A 26,039-nucleotide genomic window follows, 5' to 3' on the forward strand; every position below is an offset into this window, starting at 1 on the left:
ATTATTCTTTTAGAAACACAATGACTGTGTGCCCATTTTTAAGGCTAAATAGATACTTTTTAATAAAATAATAATAAGAAAAAATCTTATTCCAGTCCCATATTAAGAAATGATATAAAGATTATTATGACTATTGCTTCTCATTTGAAATTATAAGGAAAAAAAAAATCTTTATTTAAAATATAATTATATAAAAGGTTATAAAAATGACTATATCTATATTTTCAAATAAGGAATGGACAACTCCTCAAATGAGCATTTATTCCAATCAATCTAAGAGGAGTGGATGCTTATATTTTGTTATCTGATGTTTTAAGTGATTTAATAAATTAATACATTTAATAAAAAATTACTTTAAAAATGATAAATCAGAACTATTAAAAAAGAAATGATAAAGACAAAAATATTTTCCACTACCTTTTATAATCTCTGTTTTAAAAGTTTAGTATTTAGGAAAATAGAATTATAAAAGTAATATTATTACCGAACAAGTGAATAATTTATTTACGAAGTACTGGAAGTGGCCCCATCCATCAAATGCATGTAAGTTGTTACCCAAAGTCTTTTAATTCGACTTTGTGAGACCGCACCAACTACCAACTGCCGCCCACCACCATTCCAGAACATAACAAGGCATAGCATTAAGCCCGCCACCCCCCCCCCCCCCCCCCCCCCCCCTCTCTCTCTCTCTCTCTCTCTCTCTCTCAAAACCCTAACCTCTTCACCCGAAGGTTCTCTCCAAACTCTTCGACAAAAAAAGAAAAAAAAGATTTTTATACATCCATGGCCGGCACCGGCACCGGCACCGGCCCCTCTCCGAACACCGCTTCTAAGAAGCCCCAGCCCCTCCCGTGGACCCACGAGGAGACCCTCCACCTCATCCAGGCCTACCAGGAGAAATGGTACTCCCTCAAGCGCGGCCAGCTCAAGTCCTCACAGTGGGAGGAGGTCGCCGTCACCGTCGCCGCCCGCTGTGGCTACGACCACACCGAACCCTCCTCCAAGTCTGCACTCCAGTGCCGCCACAAGATGGAGAAGCTCCGCCAGCGCTTACGCTCGGAGAAACAGCGCCTACCTACTCCCTCGTCCTCCTCCTCCTGGCCCTACTTCCACCACATGGACTCCCTCGACCGCGGGCCTCTCCCTCCCATCTCCGCCCTTCCCATCTCTCTTGTACCACCACCACATAATGAGTCTGATTACGGCGACGACGACGACGACAATGACGCCAAAGAAGAAGGGGGTTTTGACGAGGAGGATTACGATTGTCATGGCAGGTCTCGGAGTATCGACTACATACTCCGTCGACCGACAATTGTGAATAGATTTGCTGCCATTGGAGGCGATGGCGATGCCACCGGGAAAAGGGGGTGTGTTTCCGGAATTTTTGGGGAGCCGGTAGCGAAGAGGCGTAGGGAGGAGTTGGTGGGCAATGATGATGATCCGGAGGAGGAGGAGGAGGAGGAGGAGGAGGGGAGAGGGCTGGTATCGGAGTTGGCGGCCGAGATAAGGGCGTTTGCGGGGAGGTTTATTGGGATGGAGAATATGAAGATGAAGATGATGAAGGACTCGGAAAGGTTTAGGATGGAGATGGAGAACAAGCGGATGGAGTTGATTCTCGAGTCTCAGCAGAGGATCGTTGATTCCATTGAGAGGACCTTTGGCTCGCCGTAGAGCTTCAAATTCGAAGGTTCGATAACGTTCTTCATGAATTATCTTCTTTTCCGGTTACTGCATAGTTGTTAAGAATTTCTTAGCTTTAAGATTTTGCTTTAGGTTCAGTAACACGTTTGTATAGTCGTGACGTAAACTAAAGCTGAATTTTTTTTGGCTTTGTGCAATAATTTCTCCTTTTAAATAAGCAATTTGTATGTTTTTTTGGTTCTACTTCTTTAACGCACATTCGTTTGGTGATCCAAGTGTGTAGTGCTTCGTCAATAATGAATGAGCCAAATTTTCTCGTACTTCGTAGCTTGTGTTGTTATTTTCCAGAAAATATTGTTTCGATCTGTGATGTTTATGGGACAGAGATTTAAAGTGTCCTACTTTCTGTGATGTTCTAATGTCTACAAACCATCTGGTATTGGTTGGAACGTCCATATATATATATATATATATTTTCCTCCTTTGGGTATTCATCTTTGGCCTTGTTGTGAACCATATAATTGGTTAGTGTAAACGCTTAACCTTTTCTTTTTGCTTGGTACTTGTTCTTATTGCAAATCTGTGATACCCTATATGATAAGAATAAGGGTAGGTGGTGTATGAGATTCTACATTGTTTGGGAAGGAGAAGTTCTTGCTCTTTATAATGTTCCAATCTGGTCCGAATTGTATTATTGACTAGTCTTTTTGGAGTATAGGCCATGTGGTTTGAGCCTTCTATTGGTGCGACGTTACAAATGGTATTAGAGCCTATCCCAACCAGAAATATGGGACTTGAGTTGTGCCACTTACAACGAACAGGCCCGACGACGACGTCGGGAATTTAAGAAGGGGTAGATTGTAATACCCCATATGATAAGGATAATGGTAGGAGGTGTATGTGATCCCATATTACTTGAGAATGATTAGTTGTGCTCTTTATAATGTTCTAATGGAGCTGCCATTGTATCATTGACTAGTCATTTTGGAATATAGGCCATGTGGTTTGGGCTTTTCATTGGGGCGTTACAAAATCACACACACACATATATTGAACATTTGCTCTATCTTTCATTGAATATGCATTTGCATTTAGAAGTTCACTGTGTGTTTATGTTCTTATCCTATCTCATCTATCACTTTACTCTATAAACTTTGAAGTTTCTAGCTGAGTTTTATGTCAAAGCTTGAAGAGGAGGTATCAAAGAAGGTCCTCAGTAGTTGTGACTTCACTTGCTTTGAAGTTTTGAACCTACTTTCTATTTTTATCAGTAAATAGGAATTTTATTAAATATAGGCAAAGTGGGACACTTTGAACCTACTTATTAGCCAAAGTTATCATTTGTATCGTTTGTATGGACCCGAATTGTCTTGAATTCATGCTAAGCTCATTTCGAAGACATCTCCCCGGGCTTTGAAGTTTGGTGCTTTTTGGATCTACTTCTGTTCTAGGTATATGTGATTTGCTGTCAGTCCTTGTGTCACCAATCAATTCTGCTAGCTCTTCTTTCTGTCGTCATGGAAGTTCCTGCCCCCCCTTTTTTTTATACCTTTTTTGGATTGTCTTACAGAAATTGTATGATAAAAAAGTTGTTTTTTTAGCCTGTTTATGATGAAATAATATTCATTATTTCAGTATGGAAAATATCTGCTAATGGCATCATTAGGATGCATTCAGATATTATGAACGAAAAACCCTAGCGGAAAAGATATTACCAATGAAAGACCCTAGCTGTAAAGATATCTTGGGCGTAGGTTTTGGAGATTAAATCTTGATCAATTTACTCGTATTGGTTGAAATACCAAACAAGTGTTTAGTTTCCACTGGAGAGTTTGCTTGATATCAAAATTTGTTGCCAGTAGACATCCTGGCGATTCTATCATAAGAAAGCAGAGTTTGACAATAACAACGTGTTTGAAGTTTGATCAAGCTATGTATGAATTTTGAGTTTAGTTGATTCCTTCTCTAGCTAAAGTATACTTCACTGCCTTTGGCCCTTTGGTAAGTTTTGTACTTAAAAAAAAACACCACCTTACCTGAAAGAACTTCTCCAGATGTGTTGAAATTATTTAAACATGTAGAACTTGGAGTACTCTATTGGTTTGTTTTACGATGATCCTTCCAATTCGACATTCCTTCATTTCTTTGAAGCATTTGATTTACACAGCTGTTTCGCGTTGCATTTCCATTGTAATGGCTATTAGTGGTTTAACGTCATCATAATCGTCGTCATCATCATTATCATTGCAGTCCTTTAAACTCTGAGCCAGCCGAAGACAGATGAGAAATGGAAATAATTAATTGCAGAGGTATCTCAAGGGTTAAGCGCCTTGGTCTTAGTGATATACTTTTTTTTTTTTCCTTTTGTAAGTCTTAGTGGTATACTCCCTCAAGTCTAAGGTTTTAATCATTTTTAGTGCAAATAATTTCTAAGGACCATGTGATTATGTGAATTTCTTTTAGAATTACTCGAGGTGTACTTGCAGGCAATTCGTTGCCAAAAGCTCATGTACCTTCGAGATTAGTTGAGGTTTTATTCTCGGACACTCGATGCTAATAAAAAAGGAAGAGAAAAATGATGGAATTTATGTTTGTATGCAATATAGTACACATGAGAATTTACAATTGCATCAAATGAGTTTGTCAATTTTTTTTTTTTTTTTGTTTTTGGTTTTTTTTTGTTTTTTTTTTTAAGTAAGAAAAGATATTATTAATCAACGTAAATAGGCAAGACTCGATTACACAAAGAGTATACAAAAGTCTAAACACAACCTAAGTGTTGCAAAAAGTAGTGTAGAAGTCATTAAAAGAAGTTCTATTTAATACAATAGAAGAAGCCCAAAGTAGCAAGTCATGATAAAAAAACACTCTCTAAACCCTGTCGATGTGTGTTTGTTGTCCTTGAAATGACTATTCTTCTCGTTCCATGTGTGCCACATTAGGCAAAGAGGCACCATCTTTCAAATAGCCTCGATCTGCCCATTGCCCTAAATTCCTCTCCAGCATGCCAATGACTTTATCACCCTTCTAGGTATTGCTCATGCCATATCAAAAACTTCTGAAAATTTTGTCCCATAAAATCTTAACTACTTCGCAAATAAGAAGTAGGTGATCCGTTGACTTACTGTCATGTTTGCACATGAAGTACCAATTTGTTAAGTAGAGGCTGCGCCTTCTCAGCTTATTGATAGTTAGAATTCTCTCGTGAGATGCTAGCCAAACAAAAAAAGTCACTTTAAGGGAAGCCTTACTCCTCCATATGCAGTTCATGCTTTTTTTTGGGGGGGGGGGGGGGGGGGGGGGGGTAAGAAGTTCTTGTTCCTTGTAGATAACCAAAGTAAACGATCATCTCCATCTGCATGGAAGTTCAGCACATATAACGCATTGTAAAAATCAGCAGTATCTCCTATTTCCCAGTCATGTGTCGCTCTAATAAATCTTACTGATAATTGAGTGGAGTCAGAGGAGAGGGCCATATTATAAGCAACTGCAGTGCCCTTATTGAATGCGATCTTAAATAGGGAGGAAAAAGTGATCTTCGAAGCAATATTGCAACACCAAGTGTCGTGAAAAAATCTGACTTGTGTGCCCCCCTACCCACTTCAAACTTGAAATTAGCAAGAAAGTTTGCCCAGCCATTGCGAATAAATTTCCACACACACACACACCGTAGGTCCCTCTTACTTCATCAGAGCACCAATCTCTCATAATTCTCTCATATTTAGCGTCGATAATTTTCCTCCAAATAGCATCTCTTTCCCTGTGAAACTGCCATAACCATTTTCCTAGGAGAACCTTGTTGAAAGTTCTCAAATTACGAATGCCTAATCCGTTGTTGGACAAAGGTGTGCATACCTTATCCTACTTGATCAAATATAATTTTTTCACATCCTTAATATTGCCCCATAGGAAATCAAGAACAGTCTTCTCCAGTCTATGTGCCACACTTATAGGCAAGATAAATAAAGATAGAAAGTATGTGAGGGGAGATTGGAGAGCGTTATCTTAATTAGAGTGATTCTGTCGCCTTTGGACAAGTAAAGCTTCTTCCAGCCCACTAGTCTGTGCTCAATTTTCTTAATAATCACATCCCACATTGCCTTGGATTTATGAGGGGCTCCCAAAGAGGGACCAAGATACTTCATAGGCAAGGATGACACATTACAGTCCAAAAAGTAGCCAAGTTGCTAAGTTATTAACTGAGCTGACTTGAACGATTTTAGATTTTGATAGATTTACCTTGAGACCAGAGATAACTTCAAAGCAGAGTAAGAGGGCTCTTAGGGAGCAAATTTGATTGGGATTTGGCTTAAAAAATAAAAAATAAAAAATTAGCATATCATTAGCAAAAAGTAGATGAGAGGTTAATAGATTACCATGTGTGGAGCCACTTACTGAGAGACCCGAGATGAAACCCCTATCCGTCATTCCATTCAACATTGTGAGTACATCCATTACTAAAATGAAAAGAAGAGGAGATAAAGGGTCCCCTCTCGAGAGCTATTGAAGAAGCCTTCGGGAGTGTCATTAACCAAAACAGAGAATCTGATTGTAGTCTATAGTGATGCAATGCTTCATCCAATGGTATTAGGGGTTAAAAAAAAAAAACTAGTAAACTAGATCGGACTGGATCAGACCAAATCGGTGGGTTGGGTTCAGTATCGGGTTTGGTTCGGTATTGATTTAATTCTCAAAATCGGTCAAAATCGGTCCGATTCTGGTTTTCCTTTTTCTAACACTAGACCGAACTAGTTCATATGTATATTTTGATTTTTTATATTGTATAAAACATTTTTTATATTATATTTATACTTATATATATTATATATAAAATAATTTTGTATTATATGATAAATTACTAATTAATATAATTTTAAAATTCTATATCACTATAGTCTATTAAATTAATAGTTATACTAATACTATATCACTATATATTATAATATACTATAATATATCACTATATTATACATTATAATATATCACTATAGTCTATAATTCAATTATAATATATATTATCATATGCTAAAATATATTATCATTATATTATTATATACTATATTATATATACTATATAATCACTGAACAATTGGATTGAATCGAATTGGAATTAGTAAAACTGGAATTATCGATTTAGAGGTGTAACCAGTGCGGTATCAATTCTTCAAATTTCAAAATCGGAATATATTGGTTTGATTTTAAATATGTCTAAAACCAGATCGAACCAGACTGGTTATACCCCTAAGTGGCACCACCTTTCCCTAAAGTCGTACTTACCAAGTATACACACCAAGAAATCCCAATTTACATGATTAAAAGCTTTCTTCATATCCAATTTGCATAAGATATATGGAATGTTGGCTTTGACTTTACTCTCCAAGCATTCATTAGCAATGAGGACCGAGTCTAGTATTTGTCTTCATTTTACAAAGGCGTTTTGGGACTTTGAGATGATCTTTCTTATGACTGCGCTCAACCACTAGGTTAGCACTTTGGAGATGATTTTGTAAACCCCACTTACCATATGGGATGAAAATCTTGCACCTCCATCAACCTTGCCATTTTCAAAATAAGGGCAATAAATAAAGCATTAAGGCTTTTTTCAAATTTCATAAATGAGTGAAATTCGAGAAATACCTTCATGATGTCCTCTTTGACAATGTCTCAACTAGCCTGGAAGAAAGCCATTGTGAAACCATCTGGCCCGAGGCTATTTTTTTTTTCTATCCCCTTTAACACTTTAAGCACATCCTCCTCTTCAAACAGTCTCTCCAACCAAATTGCACTTGATGGATCAATGGAATTGAAAATCAGTCTATCGACCTTGGGTTGCCAAGGGTGTTGCTCTTTTAGAAGTTGGTCATAATAGTGGACAATGTGATCCCTTATGGCTACTTTGTCTGAAAGAATACTCCCTTCCAAATGAAGAACCTTGATGACGTTGGTTCTTCAATGGGAATTAGCTACTTGATGGAAAAATTTTGTGCTCTTATCCCATTCCTTTAATCAAAGGACCTGAGATTTTTGTCTCTAGGATATCTCCTCTATGAGTGTGATTTTTTCCAGTTTAGCTTCTACGACCATTTTCCTTGCCTTCTCATCAATCGGAAGGGCCCTAGTCCATTTTTCCTCAAAACATTGCAGTTTTTGAAAAAGGTTATACCTTTGGTCATTTAAATTCCCAAGACTTCCGTATTCCATTTTCTCATGTCATTTTTCAAAGTTTTAAGTTTCCAGGCTAAAATGAATCTGGGAGTACCAGAGATCTAATAGGAGGACCACCACGATCTAATTTTATCCATGAACCCATCCACTTTTAACCACATATTTTCAAATTTAAAGTATCTTCGCTCCTCATGTAGGCCCTTGCAGTCCAGTAAGAGTGGAAAGTGGTTTGGGCAAAGCTTGGGGAGGCATTTTTGGCATAGGTTAGGTAAGTGTGCCTTCCAAGAAAAACAATGAATCTATCCAGCCTAGACCATGCCCTCCCATTAGACCAAGTGTAGTAGACCCCAGCTACAGCTAGGTCTATCAAGTCTTGCTTGAAAAATAAAGTTGAAAAGTCAGTCATGGCTGACCCCGAGTTAGAAATTCTCGACCTTTCGCTCAAAAACCGATTGATGTTGAAATCACCTCTGATGCACCACATACCATCTCACCAGGCACACAAACCAGCGATCTCATCCCAAAGAAGTTGTTGTCGTTAGGCCCTTAAACTCTTGCAAATCCTCACCCGAAACCATCATCTAAACTTGTGAAAGAACGTGCTACCGTAAACTCTCCAATAAACTCCACCAAACCAACTACCCTCTTGTCCCATATCACTATGATGCCCCCTGAAGCGCCATTTGAAGTAAGGTCAGTCCATCCCGCATAAGGACAACTCCATAAACTACTTATAATCTTCCTGTCAATGTACTTCAATTTAGTCTCCTGAAAACAAATAATGTTTGCCTTCCAATCTTGTAATAAGTTCTTCACTCTAAGGCATTTGTTCGAGTTATTCAAACCTCGAATATTTCATGAAAGGATTTTGGGCTTCATGGATCGCCTAGGTTCGCTTTGTCAATAAACCTCCCCCTGCTAGCGCTTCCTTCCTTTGTTTCATAATTTATGGAACAAGATAGCCTCTTAAGCTCTTTTTTTTTTTTTAGAGGCAGATCTAGTTATGAGGGACTGTCCTACTTTCTACTTTGATGGCCTTAAGTAACACTGTAAATTGATCCTTGAATCATTCATGGGAGATCCCTATGCAATGCTGGATTTCATCAACCTTCTTCAATACCTAGTCTGACTGTGGATCAATCGACAAAAGCGCTGGAGGCAGAGAATAAACATGATTGGGATCGTCTCCAAGGTCCCCCAGTTTAGAAAAGGGAGCAATGTCTTTGGACGCTTTGCAAGCCAAGTATAAATGTCACCCACTTGAAGCCTCGTCATTCGAGAGAGCCTTATCTTTAGAAACAGACTCCTCTTATTCTTCCACTGTGCATAGAACCTTCTTAGAAGGGATCTCAGATGCTGCCATCTTGAATGGTCCCTTGGGAGAGGGTCTTGAGCCCATGGTTGCTGCTGCTATTGGAAGAGGATCTTGGGTCCTAAAGGGAGCCTCTAGAGATCGTAAGGGTTGGTGACCAGCAAGGGCTTCGACTAAGAGGTGACCAATGTGGACTTGGACAGTGGGGGTCTTGTTTACTCCCTCAAAGGCTGAGAGGTGGTCCAAGTTACATGTTGTGGGGACTTCTGAGATGAATAGCCCCACTCTGTGTCAACAATGAGCTTCCGGTGGTCTGAGAATAGGTGGCAGCTTCATTTTGGGCCAAACCTAAGAGCACCATCATCGTTGTGTCCTTTAGTAGCCCACTGTTTGTGCCGGTAGGGTCGATAGGGGCTGGTGACTTTTTCTGTGATGTCGGCAGGGTAGACGGCAGGTTTGGGGCACTTGAGCCTGAGGAGGAAGAGGCTCGGGCCCTAGAAGGGTCTTTGCATTGATGATTAGGCCCCTTCCTGTGTAGGCTTGGTCCAGCTAGCTCTCCCTTCTTCACAACTGCTTAAATCTGCACAAACCCACTGTCTTGGCCCATAACCTCACTGAAGCCCAAATCCACTTTCCTCATCAGTGCAAAGATCTCCTCATATAAACTTGATAGATGGCCTTCGACCACCCACAACGCCCCTTCTATATAACCCAACCTTGTACCAGTGACATAGGCTCCCCTACCACCCATATCAGTGGTAGGTCTGTTGTTGTGATTTCCTACGCTATCAAGTTGTGTACCATTTGCCTGAGCCCTATTTGCCACCACAATAGAGTCATTCCTTGCTAGCAAGCTTAGACTCGAGGCGTAGGTGGCGCCTTTGGAGGAAGAAATCTCTCTGCCTCCATGTCCCACGTTGTCTCCCTTCTCTTTCAATAGCCAGCAACTTTGCCAAGGTGGTAAGCAAAATCCTCCTAGCCACTGCCCTTCAAACCTTCAGGGACAATCACCAAGCCTCTCCTCTCTTCCTTTCATTCTCGAGCTCTGCCAAGTGCAAGAAACAACCCTCGGAGTTAACGTGTTGTTGAATGGTAAGGACTCCATTTCCCATCCTTGTTTTCCTAAAGAAATGATCACGTCGATGAGAGGCTAACCCTTCCTCCACCATCTGTACCACCCATGTAGCCAACACCCTATTTACGATGATAGACGTAACCAATCTTCTACCTCTTTCAATGATGTGAACACTACTACCAACCTCCAATGAGAAAGTGAAATATTTTGCCTCTACTGTGAAATGCCTTTCACACTCCATGAGGTGAAAGAAAAAATGACTAGAAAATGATACAAAAAATAAAAACGACATGAAATGAGGGAGTCAACTCCGGCTAGTAATGCTAGAGGTGACATTACGGGTATGCATGAAAGAGTTGTACGGAGAGAAAATAAAAGAAAACTTCAATCAAGTTTGTATATTTAACTGTCCAGAATGCTGATCTTGAACTATATGTCAGCAACCTGAGTTTTCTCTTTATTAGTCTTTTTAAAGCAAATAGTGCATTTTGTGTTTATTTGTTAGGTGGGACTATAAATTATATTTTAGCAATTATACTATAATGCTAAAAGTGGTAGGTGTTTTTGGGTAGAGGGATATGGTGACTCGTTTATTCCTTGCTTCAAGGGAGCTCCAAGCTACATTTGTATTTTACTGCAAAAGAACTAGTCAGTGATATAATTGGAATCTAATTGAAGCCATTATAAGGAGCAAGAACTTATTTCTCCTAAGCAATTTGGGATGTTATATGCTATCTATCCTCATTACTCAATATGGGGGTATCACAAAATATTGTGATGATGATTGAATAGTAAAATTGGTTAAATTATACAGATTTAAGTAGAAATTATGCTCGCAAAATACGGTTTCTAAACACGTCGTATATACCTGAAAAATATGTTGCCCTCAATTTGCAAACCAACTGATTTGCAAAGGGCTTTGTCATTGAAACAACCAGAAAATGACAGCCATGCGGGGGAGGAGGGGAGTGACGAGAAAGGAAAGGGAAGGTGGTATGGGAGGAAGGAGCCTTCCCTCAAAAGAACCAACACACACCCCCCCCCCCCCCGGGGGCCAATTTTTGGGCATAAAAAAACCATATTAACGATAGTAAATAAATAAATAATCCACACGGTTATTAAAACGAATCATTTCTTAAACACCATTCATTAGAATTCCAAGACAAAGCAGGTTTACTAAAGTCAAAAGGGAAATCTTTCAATGAAAGGTGCTGGGGGCGCACAGCCTCTGCTTTTGTAAATGTGCAGCTGGTGTTGAATACAAGTTAGTCAAGTATCAGTATCACATTGTATACCAGTACAGAGTAATATATTTGTATGAAGTATTATGTACATGAATGCCTATGTCTATCTTAAGAGAACTGGATTCAATGGCTTTGCTGTTTTCTCTGCTTGGTGGATAACTACATTCAAAGAAATCTGAGAAAGTTGGAAATGAGAGAGAGAGAGAGTGGCTTGCCTAAAAAATGTTAGAAGTGACAGTCACCTAAAATGAGAACCTTCGAGTCTGCCGACTGAACTCAGCGGAAGTTACTGCAATTTTGAGAGTCAATAGGGAGCAGCAGCTTCGGCAAAGCTGTGGCCCGAAACAATTTATTCATCTTCCTGGCGTATAAGGTTTATTTCTTCGCCAACAAGAGCTTGTCCCCTGCTATTTTTGCAAAACAAAATCTTATCAGCATGCGCATGTCATCCGGTTATTTGAACAAGCATTCAACGATGTAATCAAATCAAGTGTTGGTAAGAACAGGATACATCAACTCCTGCAGATCTATGAAAATTGATTTCAACAAACGGATAAAAATTAAAATAAAAGTCTAAAACCCAGTAAAAATACCAGCTCAAGTCAAATTATGTTTTCAACGCTGTTACGCTGGCCCTAAAAATAATAATTTGGGCCTTAGATGAAAGAAAAAAATTGTATATTTCAAAAGGCTTTCTTATCCCGTACGTATACAAGGCATCAAACCATTGATGAACAGCTTCCCAAAGCTTATCCATTATATTAAGATACAGATTTTGTTTTTTTGATAGGTAAAGATTCAGATTTAAGTAACATTTTGAAGTTCAATTTGAACTTCAAGTAAGTTTAACATTGAGAAGTTCAACTTTCTTGAAGTTCAAGGACATTAACTTGTTTTCTACTCATGAAAATAGTACTCTCACTTTTCTTTTTCTATGGCAATAGGAACATACCCGCGTTAAGCTGGTCACCTTTAAACTTTCCAGTGAGTCAGCAAGCTCCACTTGCTTTGATGCAGTTGCAAGCAGTGCCTGCAAACAATGACAAAATACAATCAGCACAAGAAAAATTTCTTGCGCAGGACCTATATTCTTCAAAATTACTCGTGACTGAGAGAAGGGTATTTTACTTTCTTTGTCTTCTGCAAGTCATATTCAATTGATTTAATACGAATTAAGGATTCCTGAAGCATATCCTCCTTCTCTGGAGGAATTTTTGTAGGTTTGTCAGCCAGCTCATTTACCAATTTTTCTAAATGTTGCAGCCTTTGCCAGAGCGGATCCTCTTTGATTAAAAGTGAATTGAGCTGCTCTTGAGATCTTGAATCAGCAAAATGGGGCTTGCTATGTGTTACTAACTGTTCGTCTGGATGCCGAACTGCAAAAACTCTTCTCAACCCAGGTAGTACTAGATATACACATGCTAACGTCTTCAATGTGACATGAAACATTAAATTTGTTAAATAGGGAATGAACTTCTTCAACGGCTTTCTATGGGTACTGTTGTTGGTTGGATCACCTGTCACAAGCACCAAGCTAACTAAGAGCATGTAAAAGCTCATTGCAATAACAAGTGTTGTAAGACAAGATCTATATATAAATTTCTGCACCGAGGAAAAGAGAGACAAAAAATGACGAGAGTCATCCTTCATACTAAATAAACCAACTTATGCTATAATGACAACCTCTAACTTCATTAGCACTTTGTCCCAGCCATTAGATCGAGGTCCATGAAGAAACTAAATGAAATTTGCATATTTACTAAGTTGCATCAAATGCAACACACAAAAACCGTATTCTTGATCTGGCTCATTTAATTACAGGACAGTCACTCCTTTTGTTGTAAGTACATGCTACTCTTTCATTAAGCTTCCTTCACAGGATTATGTATGGGCAATGTCCCATGCTACCTATAGGTACGATTTGAAGAAAAATCTTTAATGCTTTGGTATCCGTTTATGGTACACATGAAACTATTCAACAACGAATTCTCTATTCTCCTAATTAAAGAACTTCAGCTGACAGCCTAGCCCAAAAATGCGGATGGACTCGAGAAAAATCTAGCTTGCCATAGACCGACAAAACCCAATGGCCCCGCAAGTCCTGAGCGAGCTTAGACAACAGGGAAGAGGTTACCCGACACGTCACTACTTACTAGAGTTGTTTTATCATGACATTTACAGCTGAATGCAGAAAGTAGGAAACAGCTTAAACCCTGTCTCAAGTAAATTTTAGTGGGCATGGAAAACCATTACCGTAAAAGTCAATTATGAATATCATTTGCTGTACACCAATACCAAAGAAAAGCAATGGAAGTCTTTACTAGTGGAAGACATGCTGAATGATAACCTACTTGTTGAACTAGTATTTCCGAGCCTTACAGCAGAAGCAACTGGTTTAGCTAAGCTGCAGCTAGATGCCGGGTCGCCCAACCTTTGCTGAAACATATAGGCACAGAGCAAAGAGTTATTTATTGAGAAGTAAAGAAGAGTTACTAGAAATGACTTGATGTATTTGCATGGGGAATAGTGTACACAGTTCAATATTCACATCAAGTGATAATGATCAAATGGCACACATAAGAAAGTGAATCCTCGTGGAACTTGTACAAATAATTTGCATGGATTACTTCATCCCAGAAACCATCTGGGAAAGAATTAAATGATCAAATGGATTAAATGCCTCTTATATAGGTTAGCGCATGTGTTTTCTATATAACGTACTCCTTCCATAAAAACAGTTGACATTCCATTTTTGCCTCACCGGTAATTTTTTTCCATTGTCAAAAATCCAAGTTCCTAAGTTGTTTTACTTTCCCAGCATAAAATGTTCATCAAATTGTTTACAAGTTAAAGAAATTTAATTAGATAGGGGCTATACTCCGAGTAGATATATGGAAGACAGATGGGAGAGGAATTACATGTCACTTCCTTGAATTTGTACTCTGCTGACAAAAAGTACTGATAAAGGTGTATGTCTTTCAGTAACAGCATTTTATCTGGAACAGGCCCAGTTCTAGAGCTTAGATTTAGAGAAAGATAGACATAACATGCGGGTCTTATAATGTTATTTATGATTTGATGAGGCTCAGGAGACTTACTCATACAGTAATAAATCTCACATATTTTGTCTGCCTCTCCAAATTTGAGCACTAGAATTCGGACAGGAATTCTAAGAACCTTAATCCATTTTATCTCTTCCATTAACAACCAACATTGATTGCTATGTCTCAACCCAACGAGTTGAATGAGTTGCTACTAAAGAAAATCCATGAGCGAACCAAAGAGCAAGGGAGTTCTTTGTGTTCAATACAAATAGCCTCACGTAGTAATCTCTTGTTTGGGAGTTATTGAAATAAGAACTCTATGATCGGTTCAATATAATGAGGGTTGTTGCAGAAAGCAGTCAGGACAAAGAAAAGATCAAACAATGAAGGTTAATGAAGAAACCAGTAAGGACAGAGAAAACTGACTTTCAGAACATTCATTTCGTGACAACGTGGTGCCAACTGCCTGAAGCCAGAAGCACTTGGCGGCACGTTCAATCCTGAGGAAGCAAAAGTTATTTCACTACATGCAACCTGAAAAAAGAAGAAACATAATGTAACAACACGGTATACGACAATAAGATGATAGGAGACGGTTTGAGATGTTAACATATCTATCGGTCACCTTAGAGGCTGATAAGCTGACTTCTGAATCATTAAAGTCAGAGGATCTTTTAATCCCTCTCGAAAACAATGCTTCGCCAGCATGAACCAGCTGCAAATAAAAGTACACAAGGGATGAATCAAGTTTTCAGACATGACACTCCGTGAAATGTCAGGGGATTAGTTTTGAAATTCAGATTTCCTCCAACATCAATGATTATGTGTGCTATACAGTCCTCTGATTAGGAACATACTTTCATTATTTTTGAATCACTCCAAGGCCCCTTGTCAGATCTAAGACACCCGCCTTCATTCTGGCATGAGCAACTTCCACCGAGAAAATCTGGTAGTTGGCTGTTCATAAATGCTCAAATGCTTGTTGTTACAAAAACGCTATATTTGTAATTTGAGAAATGATTAGTACACGGACCCATTGCAATGAACAATAAAGTTTTTGTGACTAGTCCGTGTGTTCCCCGTGAAATGGGTCCGTGTCTGTAGCATGATTCTTGTAATTTAACATAAAAAACAAACTTTATGATAGGTGGTAAAAGTCAAGGGGAATCCCGACCTTGCGTCTATTGCCTCTAACAACTTGTCTTGGTATTTGTTGCCTAAAACCTGTGGAATCAATGACATCCGCCTGTGATTAATACGGCCTCCAAAAGTCGAGGAACATAAAAAGTAACATAAGCACTCATACATGTATCTTTGCTGTAGTCCTGGGGTCTAGAAAACCTTTTGCTGTATTCCATAGTAATTTGAACCCACTACCAGCATTAACAATGAACATCTGATGTAATGTCTGTAGAAAGCGAAATATCAGAAACGATTTACGTATGCAAACTTCAAGAATTCAGATACCATATTGTTTTTATTTCATATATTATTGAACCACCTCAGGATAGTTATCCCCATCAATTTTCTGCATCCGCGTAACAAGATCATGGGCAACCTTGCCAAAGTTTACCCAGTTCTGGAAAAGAAATAGGGCAATGAGAAGCAATGACATTGTTTAAACGCATACATTATACAGAACGTGATGATATTATGATGAGCTAAGAAATTACCAGACCGTGCACATCAAGTATTGCTGTTGTGGAATCTATGTGTCTCCTGGCAGCAATAGAACATGCAGGGAACTTCTGACTGAAGACCTTCTCAAACCCCTGAACATGATATTTCAAAAACCGGTCCACCGTGGTGATATTCATCAGCTTGCTAGGCTCAATTTTGCCAAGCCTTTCAATGTAAACAGGTCGGCCCCCTCTGTCTACACCATGGTAACCATGTGGATACCAACGCTGAACTTCTTCATATTCATGATATACAAAATCCTGACATAAATCATTCCAATGCAGAACCTTTTAGAACCGGAAAGATTAAAGAGAAAAAACGATTAACACAACAGGCAGTCCAGGAAAAACGTTCAAACTGTACAAACAAAGAAGAATAAAGCCAGACCAAATTTACAAGCCTCAACAGCCCATTCGGGGTCCTGATATTGGTGAAGACTTTTTTGGTTTCTAGTAGCTGCATTGTTGTCACATGGAAAATGATTCCTTTATGTTTGATGTGGCGTTTATGGTTAAAAAGGAATTGATGGTACTTTGAAAATAAAGAACATTCGATAGGAGCACTTAGGAAGTTATTTTTTAGTACTTTGTGTATTTGGACTAAAGCTCTTACATTGAATGGATATAATCTTTATGATTTGCTTTGGTTCTATTCTAGCTCCTAGCTTGTGTTTAGATGTTTTCTCTTTGGACTATTCCTATGTACTTGTCAATAAAATCTTCTTATCACTTATAAAAAAAAAAAAAAAGAAATCCATCTTATCAAATTAGAATAATTATAAACTTACTACCCTTTTACTACTTTTTTTTTTTAATTTTTTTTAATTTGTTCTATTTTTTTTTTTTTTACTTGATGGTTAAGCAAATGACTATTAGTGAAGTTGTATATTTTTTTAATTTTTTAAAGATGTTAAAAAAATACTTAAAAGAAAATAATAAAAAAATTAAAAATTTCAAATACATTAAAAGTAGTAAAATGATAATAAAAAGGTAGTAAGTATTTCGTCAAATTATCATTACAGTAGAAATACTAGCAGAGGAAAGGGATGCCATGATGATATCTTACCTGTAGAAAAGAATCTACTCCATTCTCTTTCCTCCAGTTAATCATTTCAGCCCACATATGGAAAGTTCTATCCATATCAAACTTTCTTGCCTTTAGAAACCTGTAGCAGGGAAATTCCGGTTTTCTATAATTAAATGGAATAAACAGGAAGATAGAACATAGCATGCCCAAAGAAACTATTGTTTGAAAAACTAAATTACACGGTATAATTGGTCAGTGATGAACACTTAATAGAATCCCAAGGAGCATCTGCAGTCCCACCGCCCCCCAATGTGTTGGATAATTACGCAATTAATATATTTTGATTCTAATGACAGAGTTATCATTAGCAAAACTGCAACGCAATATGGTTAAGAATGCTACTTACCGAAAAAAAGAAAAAAAAAAGAAAAGAAAAGAAAAAGAAAGATGGTTAAGAATATGTTAACATGCTTTTTCCCAATATTCAGACTCAATATTATCGTTTCCTCTGGGTTGTTCACTTCTGCATCTGTATAATCCAGCAAATTGCACAAAATCTATATTTTTCCTGACGACACACGGTTCTCGAGTTCCATATTTCTCACAATACACAGCGTCCCAGGCTTATGTACAAAGCGATAACTGCGTTTAAAATTCAAGTCGACTTAACATCTAAAGATTTAGCGCGCCACTGTATTAACAATAATATCGTTAGAAAATGTTTCGAATAATGCTCAGATACGCGAACTAATGAATAGAAAATTTTAGTTTTCGTTTACCGCAGCAAAGTGTGGTAATCATCGTGGCGAGGCGGGAGCAGATCTTTTGCAAGCAATGCATCTCGAAACGCGTTAACAGAAACTTCTTCCTTGGGGTCCCGGACATCGTGGATCGAGATCGATGCGAATCGGCAATCGGCAACCGCCCGGTTCCCGCGCTTCTTGAGGGATTGCGAGAAATTTGTGGAAGCACTCATTGCCTTTTTCTTCAGAGATCTACGCCGAACACTTCGCCTCTCGTCCTCCGACGCAGTCTCGGAATCACAACCACTTTTGCCCATCCCGTCTTCTCGAACGGAAGCTACTTCTCCTTAATTCAAAACCAAACAAAATGGCAACCGAGCTGAGCTTTTCAATATTCCAAACTCATTCGATCTAAACATGATTTCATGCAAAATAATAAATAAATGTACTAGGCATTGTGTCAAAGATACTCTCAGAATCCAAATTTCCAGATCAAAATCGGCTGTAAACAAGAAAAAACGATAAGAATTGGGATAAGAGCTGCGTCGGCCTTTAGCTCAAGATTTCGAAAATCGTCAAGATTCTCAGCGGATGCCCCATGGCAAAAGACAAACTTCCTGACAGAACAAAAAGGAGAATCAGAGAATTCCCCACGATCGAGCTGAGAGAGAGAGAGAGAAGGGGAGCTGAGGAGGCGTAGGACAGGTCGTTGTCAAAGACGTTAGAAAGGAGACGTTAGCGTGCAACGGCCGCTTCAGCCTTTTTGTATATAAAAGATTTCATATTATTAACGCCGGCTATTTGGGTTGACCCCTGCAATTTTTCGTTTGTTCAAGGGAGTACGTCCATGTCACGGCACACTTGTTCCCTGCCAGGTGGAGGTAGGTGATACCGTGGCGGTGCTGGTACGGTGAGAAGCAATACCTAATCCTTTATATAATATATTTTTATAAACTTATTTATAAATTTGTATATTAATATTAATAGTCACTTATTTAATTATTAAAAATAAAATATAAAAGCAATCAAATTGAGGATATAAATTAGGCGACATAATATTATTTTTCTTTATAGAAAGATCCTTAATTTTAAACATAATTATATAAAAAATTATAAAAAAATATTATATCAAGGTTATTTTTAATTATAAGTATATAGTTACTCAGATATATATTTTGGAACACGTGTATATTTAATTTTTTGGTGAATGAGAGAATTATAAAGTAGATATTGTAGTATTTATACAAATAGTAGTAATATTTTGAGTAATATTAAATAATTAATAGATAGCGTGGCATTCATTTTATATGCTTGTCTTTCTTACTTTAAATTTTGTAATTTGTATAATAATATTTAGAAAACTTGGTCTAGTAGTAATAAGGGAAACCTTGATGAATTTTGTTGGCAAAATGAATGCATTCATTGAATTAAGGCCACCGGTTATTAGGATTAAGATTCTCTATAATAAATATTTTTAATAATTAGGTAAAAAATAGCCAGGTATCTAAATTTCACAATTTGTGATGTTCCCATAATGGTAGTACTGTTCTTAACATTAAATCCTATTAGATACTTATGTTTTGGATAGTGCTAGCGGGCTGGCCAACGTATATAGTTGGGTGTATCGCTAGTTAAAATTTATTGTTTTATTTTCTTTTCAATAATTTTTTGATATCCTTAATCATTAATAAAAAAAATTAAAAGAATATACAACTTCACTAAAAGTTACTTTCTTAATTATTAAATAAAAAACTTTATAGTATCAAAACTTTTAACTGTGATCAAATCGAAGATAATGCATTAGCTGACAGTTTAGTTAATTATGGTACCATAAGACATACGGTAAGTTTTTTTTATCTCTCTTTCAACTCTCTAAATATTTAATATATGATCGCATTTTTCTTTTTGAATCGTGCAAGTTTTCCTTTTATTAGGCACTAATTTATCTCTTAATTCTTATTGTCATTGTAATTTGTTATATATATATAGTCTTTATTTATTTTATAGGAAATTAAGTGGTTTTTGATATTTTTATTTCTATCCTTGTAATCCCTAATTAGTATTCTCTCTTTGTATAATATATTCATCCGTAGTACATGAGGATAATTAATAAAATTAAGGTACTATCAACCTCTTTTTCTTCAAATAAAACTTTGATCAAATCAACCCATTGGTTAAAAAATCGTTACTAATATGTTAAATTGTTATGTTACCACCAATGAAAGACTATCATATATCATTTTAAAAAATATATATATATTAATACTAAAATTATAAAAACATTCCAATGAAACTGGAGTTTCGAGAACTTTGGACGAAGTCTGTGTATGTTAGACGAAGAATAATAAGTAAAAAGGTTGCCGTGGAAAGTCCGAAATGAGTAATTAAGCGACACATTTGACTTGACAAATATATATATCATATTATATATCATATATGTATAGGTGAAAGCGAGAGAGGGCGGTCGGTCGCATTCGGAGAGGATCTAGAAACCGTTGACATTTTAAAACACAAAAGTTCAAAGTGCGGTTCCTAAAAATTAAATAAGCAGCCCATAATTTTTTAAAGTTGTTGTGGTCGGGTAGATTATAAGACACGGTTGGGTTGGGCCACGCGTTTATTTTTCGTGTAAAGTTATACATTATATTTTTATATTATTATTAAGATGTGACATATTTATTGTAAATAAATACTTAATAAAAAATTATAAAATATATTACATTTTATATAATAAAATAAAAATAAAATAATAATATAATATGTAAAATTTCTCCATGACACCCCCACGGGGCCACGAGTCAAATGTCCATACGTGATGTGATCATGACCATCACTTTTTTCTATAACTTTCTGTTTTGGTGCAAATAAACGTGCACGTTCCAACTTCATGTTTTATGGGCAAGTTTCACACATTCTGTACATCCTAACAAAAGTCTCATCGAAGTATAATAAAAAAAAAAAAAAGAAAAGTAAAAAGACAAAATTGAGAAGCAAAGCTAAGCATCGTGCGGCACATAAAACATGGATTTTGCACAAAGACTATATCAGTGGGCAATTTTTTTTACCGTTCATGTGAACAATACATGAATAACAACAAAAAGTTACCTTCTTTTTTATTGGGTGCAATCTTTTTTTGTGTTTATCAATTACGTAAAGCTAGATTCGGCCTTTCCTTTTTAGTAATTTGAACACTAGGATGAAAGTTGTCGTGAAGGCCATTGATTCAACGATAGAGTGATATGAAACATATTATGTTGTTGCATAATATCTCGCAACAGGTTAGAAAGAGAGAAAGATTCATCCACACGGTGGTATTTTGCGGTTCAAGGTACGGTTCAAAATCTATGGTGTCAGTTTAGGCGTTGGTACGGTTTCTATACTTATATTTACAACAGTAAATAGAAAAAATATTCAAGAAATGTAAATAAAGAATGAGATACAGATTAAATTTACACAATACTTACGTCTACAAATTGTTTAGATGATAAATCTATTATGATGAGAGTATTTTACAGTCTCTTATTACTTCTTTTATTGTTCTGTACAATGGAGATAATGCCTTTAACCTAAAGAAGGTAAAAAGAATGGTGTCCCCCACTGCTAAGTCGAAGATGATGCCTCCTTGATGGTGCCCTGTGAGAAGTAGAGGCGAGAGCATTTGAACTCTATTCGAATATTTTCATTGATTTGAATTACAGTGTATAGTCTTGCTTTTATAGACACAAGCTAAGGTGTATATACACTAGAGAAGAGAATAAAAGAAGCAGAGAATAAAAACTTATTGCATAACAGAATGTACTATCACTAGCTGTCACTAGCAGGAAATGATTCTCTTGAATCTTCCGTTGTTGTGGTGGAACTTTCCAGGGTATGAGATGAGCCATTATGCTTGTGAGGTGATTTTGTGCAGGTCAGGTTAATATCCCCCCTCGAGTCCACTGGGGGTGCAATCACAGTGAGACTCGTCTGAAAAGTAGTGAATTTGTCTGCTACCAATGGCTTAGTAAATATGTCGGCTAACTGATCCTTACTGCTACAAAAAGAAATCTGAAGTGATTTGGCAGCAACTCTGTCTCTAACAAAATGGAAATCGATGTCCATGTGTTTAGTCCGAGAATGATAAACTGGATTTGCAGTGAGGTATGTGGCTCCTAAGTTATCGCACCACAAAATGGGAGCTTGAGGCAGAGAGAAGCCAAGTTCTTTAATGAGAGTTTGTAACCAAATGAGTTCAGCAGCAGTATTAGACAAGGCTTTGTATTCTGCCTCAGTGCTTGACCGAGCCACTGTCTTTTGTATTTTTGAGCTCCATGAGATGAGATGAGTTCCCAAAAATATGCAGAAGCCCCCTGTGGATCTTCTGTCATCTGGGCAGCCTGCCCAGTCTGCATCAGAGTATGCATGAAGGTTGAAGTTTGATTTGTAAGGGAAGAACAGACCATGATGGAGGGATTGTTTGAGGTATCTAAGTATACGTTTAACTGCTGTCCAGTGGCTGAGTTTCGGGTCATGCATGAATTGACATACTCCGTTTACAGAATAAGATAGGTCTGGTCGGGTTAAAGAAAGGTATTGCAAGCTTCCTACTACACTTCTAAATAAAGTAACATCATCAAGGATGGAGCATCGAATTTGGATAGTTTGGTAGAGGCTGACATGGGTGAAGAAATAGGATTTGCCTCAAGCATTTGGGTCTTTGCTAAAATATCAGTAATGTATTTCTTTTGAGTAAGGCAAATTCCAGTTGGCAAGTAGTTAAGTTCAAGACCCAAAAAGTATGATAATCGGCCCAAATCAGAAACGGGAAAGACATGCTGAAGTGCAGAAAGAAGACTTTCAATAGCAACTGGAGAGGAGGAGGTAATTACCATGTCGTCGACATAGACGAGGACGAAAATGTGAAGACCAGTTTGGTTGAGAATAAACAGAGAGGGATCACCTTGTGATGCTGAAAATCCATACTGAAGAAGCCATGAGCTCAGTCGAGCAAACCAAGCTCGGGGTGACTGTTTGAGCCCATAGATGGCTTTGTTGAGCTTGCAGATGTGATTGGGCTTTTGAGGATCGACGAATCCGGGAGGTTGCTGCATGAAGACTGTCTCAGTTAGATCGCCGTGGAGAAAGGCGTTTTGAATGTCAATCTGCCGAAGGGGCCATGCCTGTGAGATGGCTATGGAGAGCACAAGTCGGATTGTTGAAGGCTTTACAACCGGACTGAAAGTTTCCGTATAGTCGATTCCGGGCTGTTGGTGGAAACCTTTGGCGACGAGACGGGCTTTTCTCCGTTCGATTGAGCCATCTGAACGTAGCTTGGTTCGATAAACCCACCTGCATCCAACGACGTTAGTGGCACTAGAGGATGGAACCAGATTCCATGTATGAGTACGAACAAGGGTGTCGATTTCTCGAGACATGGCTTCACGCCATTCGGTGAATTTTGAGGCAGAAGAGAAGGTGGATGGTTCATCGGGAACAGTGGTGGTGGAGAGGAAGCATTTTCGAGGAGGGTAGGGAATGGTTCCGTCAGTGAATTGCCGTGGTTTGGAGGAGTTGGTGTGGGATCTTGTTATGATCGGAGGTCGAGAAGAATTTGGGGGAGGATTCTGCAGTTGAGTGACAGTGGGGTTCGAAGAGGACGATGCTTCCGGTTCATGGGTTGGGTTAGAGAGTTGGGCTTGGCTATGAGTTTGAGGTGAGTTAAGGGGCTGGTTTGAAGTGGGCTGTGTGATATGAGAAGGGTTTTGTGGGAATTGATCCTGAGTTGGGGAATGATTTGGGTAAGATTGGGGAATGGGAGGGCCCGGGCCGAGGATTGATTTTGGGAAGATTGGGAGATTTGTAGTGGAAGGGGTGATGGGTGTTACGGAGGATGTATTAGAATATGGAAAATTATTTTCAGAGAAAGTTACGTCACGTGAGATGTAAAGCCGGTGATTTTTTGTGTCAAGACATTTGTATCCTTTGTGAGACGAACTGTATCCAAGGAATAGACAAGGAGTGGAACGGAAACTTAGTTTATGATGGTTGTAGGGTCGAAGGTTTGGCCAGCACAAACATCCAAAAATTTTGAGAAATTTATAGTCGGGTTGTTTGTGATAGACCATAGAATATGGTGATTTGTTGTTCAGGACAGGCGTAGGGAGAAGATTAATTAGATATGTTGCTGTTTCAAAGGCGTCACTCCAAAAGGATAATGGTAGTGATGCTTGGGAGAGAAGTGTAAGACCGGTTTCAACAATGTGTCTGTGTTTGCGTTCTACGAGTCCATTTTGTTGATGGGTATGGGGACACGAGAATCGATGAGAAATGCCAAGTGTTTTGCACAATGTGGTTAGGGGACGGAATTCACCTCCAGCATCAGTTTGAATGGTAATGATTTTAGAATTAAAAAATCGTTCGGCGAATTTGATGAAATTAGAGAAAGTGTGCAACACATCTGATTTGAGTTTAATGGGAAAACACCAAGTAAATCTGGTAAAATGGTCTACAATAGATAAGTAATAAGAAAAGCCATTTCTAGAAAGTAAAGGGGCTGGACCCCATACATCAGCCCAAAGTAATTGTAAAGGCCCATTGGTCCGAGTGGTGCTTGCAGGGAAAGGAAGCTGTCGAGCTTTGGCTAAGGGACAATCGGGACAAGAGAAGCTGGAGTCACTTGGGAAAAAGGGCAAACGGTTGTTATGCACGATGCGTGAGACGAGATCAAGAGAAGGGTGCCCCATGCGTTTGTGCCATTGACTGAGAGATACTTTTTCGCCGATGTGGGTGGAGGGAGCAGAGGAGAAAGAAGCTGGAGGAAAGTGATAGAGGCCATCACGAAGAGGACCGTTGATGAGGAGCGAGTTGGTCACCTTGTCCTTCACCAGAAAAAAATCAGAGTGAAATTCAAAGAAGCAAGAGTTATCTTTGCAGAATTGAGAAACGGAAATTAAATTCTTTGTAATGGAAGGAACATGCAACAAGTTATGGAGTTGAAAGGAAGAAACAGAGGTTTGAAGGGAAGAATCACCAATGTTGCTGATGGGTAAACCATTGCCATTTCCTACTCGAACTTGTTCATTACCACCATACGGTTCTGATGAAATATTGAGGTTGGATAAATCGTGTGTAATATGGTGGGTGGCTGCGGAGTCGGGGTACCATGAGGAATCGGTGAAAGCTGAGGGTGTGGTGTAATTTGCAGAGAAGGAACGTGGGGGCTCGTATTGGTAGGCATGGTCAAAACGGTAATGGCACTGGAGAGCAATGTGACCAGGTTTGTTGCAAACCTGGCATGTGGGTCGATTTGAGTTGTAATTGGATGGGTTTGGATGGGTGGAGGAACGGCCTCTGTTTGGTGAAAAACGACCTCTTCCTCTGCTGGAACGACCTCCTCGAAAAGAGTTTGAAGATCTACCTTTCTGATCACGAGAAGTTAAATGGGCAGATGGTTCGAATGGATTAGTGGAATGGTTGGAGTAATGTTGGGAGAGGTGGGACGTGCAATTCTCGTGAATGAGAAGAAGGTGGTATAGCTCATGTGAGGTGATAGGGTCAGATCTAGTTGTTATAGAGGTGACAAAGGTTTCATAGGAGGGACCGAGTCCATTGAGTAGATAGGTAACAAATTCTTTATCAGAGGTGGGATTTCCAGTGGCAGATAGAGTATCTGAAAGCATGCGAGCTTTGCTATAGTACTCTGATATGGATTGATCACCACGAAACAAATTGGTGAGTTGAAAGCGTATTTGGAATTCTTTGGCCTGAGAAAGAGAGCTGAACATGGACTCAAGAGTGAGCCATAGTTCACGGGAAGTTCGAGAGGCAATGACATAGTTGACGATTGGGTCGGTAAGAGATGAAAACAGGACGCTTAGGATTAACTGGTCAGTTTTAATCCAAGAGAGGTAATCCGGGTTGGGTGACTGGGTAGAGACTTCAGTAGCAGGAAGTGTAGCAGAAGGTGGAGGGTGTGTGCCATCTACATAAGAGAAGAGGTCTTGGCCTCGAAGATAGGCAGAGATTTGGACTCGCCATGACAGATAATTATCGGGGTTGAGCTTTATGGTGACTACATGAGAGAAGGAGGAGATGGAGGTAGGAGGTGCAGAGGACTTTTCAGGTCCT

At 38.5% G+C, this 26,039-nt stretch overlaps 2 protein-coding genes across 4 annotated transcripts; one reads left to right on the top strand and one right to left on the bottom strand.

Moving 5' to 3' along the window:
• The first annotated feature begins 666 nt into the window (after positions 1-666).
• Positions 667-4,190, top strand: LOC122307539 (trihelix transcription factor ASIL1). 2 transcript variants are annotated; one of them, XM_043120464.1, is made up of 2 exons: positions 667-1,690; positions 3,895-4,190. In XM_043120464.1, exon 1 carries the CDS (start codon positions 784-786, stop codon positions 1,672-1,674), a length of 891 nt encoding a protein of 296 aa, XP_042976398.1. In that variant the 5' UTR covers positions 667-783; the 3' UTR covers positions 1,675-1,690; positions 3,895-4,190. The 2 variants fall into 2 exon arrangements, with proteins under 2 accessions (XP_042976398.1, XP_042976399.1); XM_043120465.1 differs by lacking the exon at positions 3,895-4,190 and adding an exon at positions 2,363-3,043.
• Positions 4,191-11,368: 7,178 nt separating this feature from the next.
• Positions 11,369-18,705, bottom strand: LOC122307538 (phosphatidylinositol/phosphatidylcholine transfer protein SFH9-like). 2 transcript variants are annotated; one of them, XM_043120463.1, is made up of 14 exons: positions 18,383-18,705; positions 17,970-18,279; positions 17,230-17,329; positions 16,158-16,424; positions 15,986-16,063; positions 15,791-15,892; positions 15,659-15,708; positions 15,342-15,441; positions 15,110-15,199; positions 14,911-15,018; positions 13,792-13,876; positions 12,569-12,957; positions 12,393-12,470; positions 11,369-11,847 (listed from the first exon to the last, which is right to left on the bottom strand). In XM_043120463.1, the coding sequence occupies exons 1-14, from the start codon at positions 18,387-18,389 to the stop codon at positions 11,794-11,796; spliced, it is 1,818 nt and encodes a 605-aa protein (XP_042976397.1). In that variant the 5' UTR covers positions 18,390-18,705; the 3' UTR covers positions 11,369-11,793. The 2 variants fall into 2 exon arrangements, with proteins under 2 accessions (XP_042976397.1, XP_042976396.1); XM_043120462.1 differs by having other exon boundaries at positions 11,369-11,844; positions 17,970-18,704.
• Between the last annotated feature and the right edge of the window lie 7,334 nt (positions 18,706-26,039).

Source organism: Carya illinoinensis, chromosome 4 (assembly GCF_018687715.1).
Source record: "Carya illinoinensis cultivar Pawnee chromosome 4, C.illinoinensisPawnee_v1, whole genome shotgun sequence".
Classification (NCBI taxonomy): domain Eukaryota; kingdom Viridiplantae; phylum Streptophyta; class Magnoliopsida; order Fagales; family Juglandaceae; genus Carya; species Carya illinoinensis.

What these genes read in the sequence shown, in the direction of transcription:
- LOC122307539 (XM_043120464.1), top strand. Translation starts at nt 784, where the DNA reads ATGGCCGGCACCGGCACCGGCACCGGCCCCTCTCCGAACACCGCTTCT.
- LOC122307538 (XM_043120463.1), bottom strand. An exon ending in GATTACCACACTTTGCTGCG is followed by an intron (nt 17,330 to 17,969) that starts GTAAACGAAAAC and finishes TCCCTGCTACAG; the next exon opens with GTTTCTAAAGGCAAGAAAGT. An exon ending in TCAGCTTATCAGCCTCTAAG is followed by an intron (nt 15,019 to 15,109) that starts GTGACCGATAGA and finishes TTCTTTTTTCAG; the next exon opens with GTTGCATGTAGTGAAATAAC.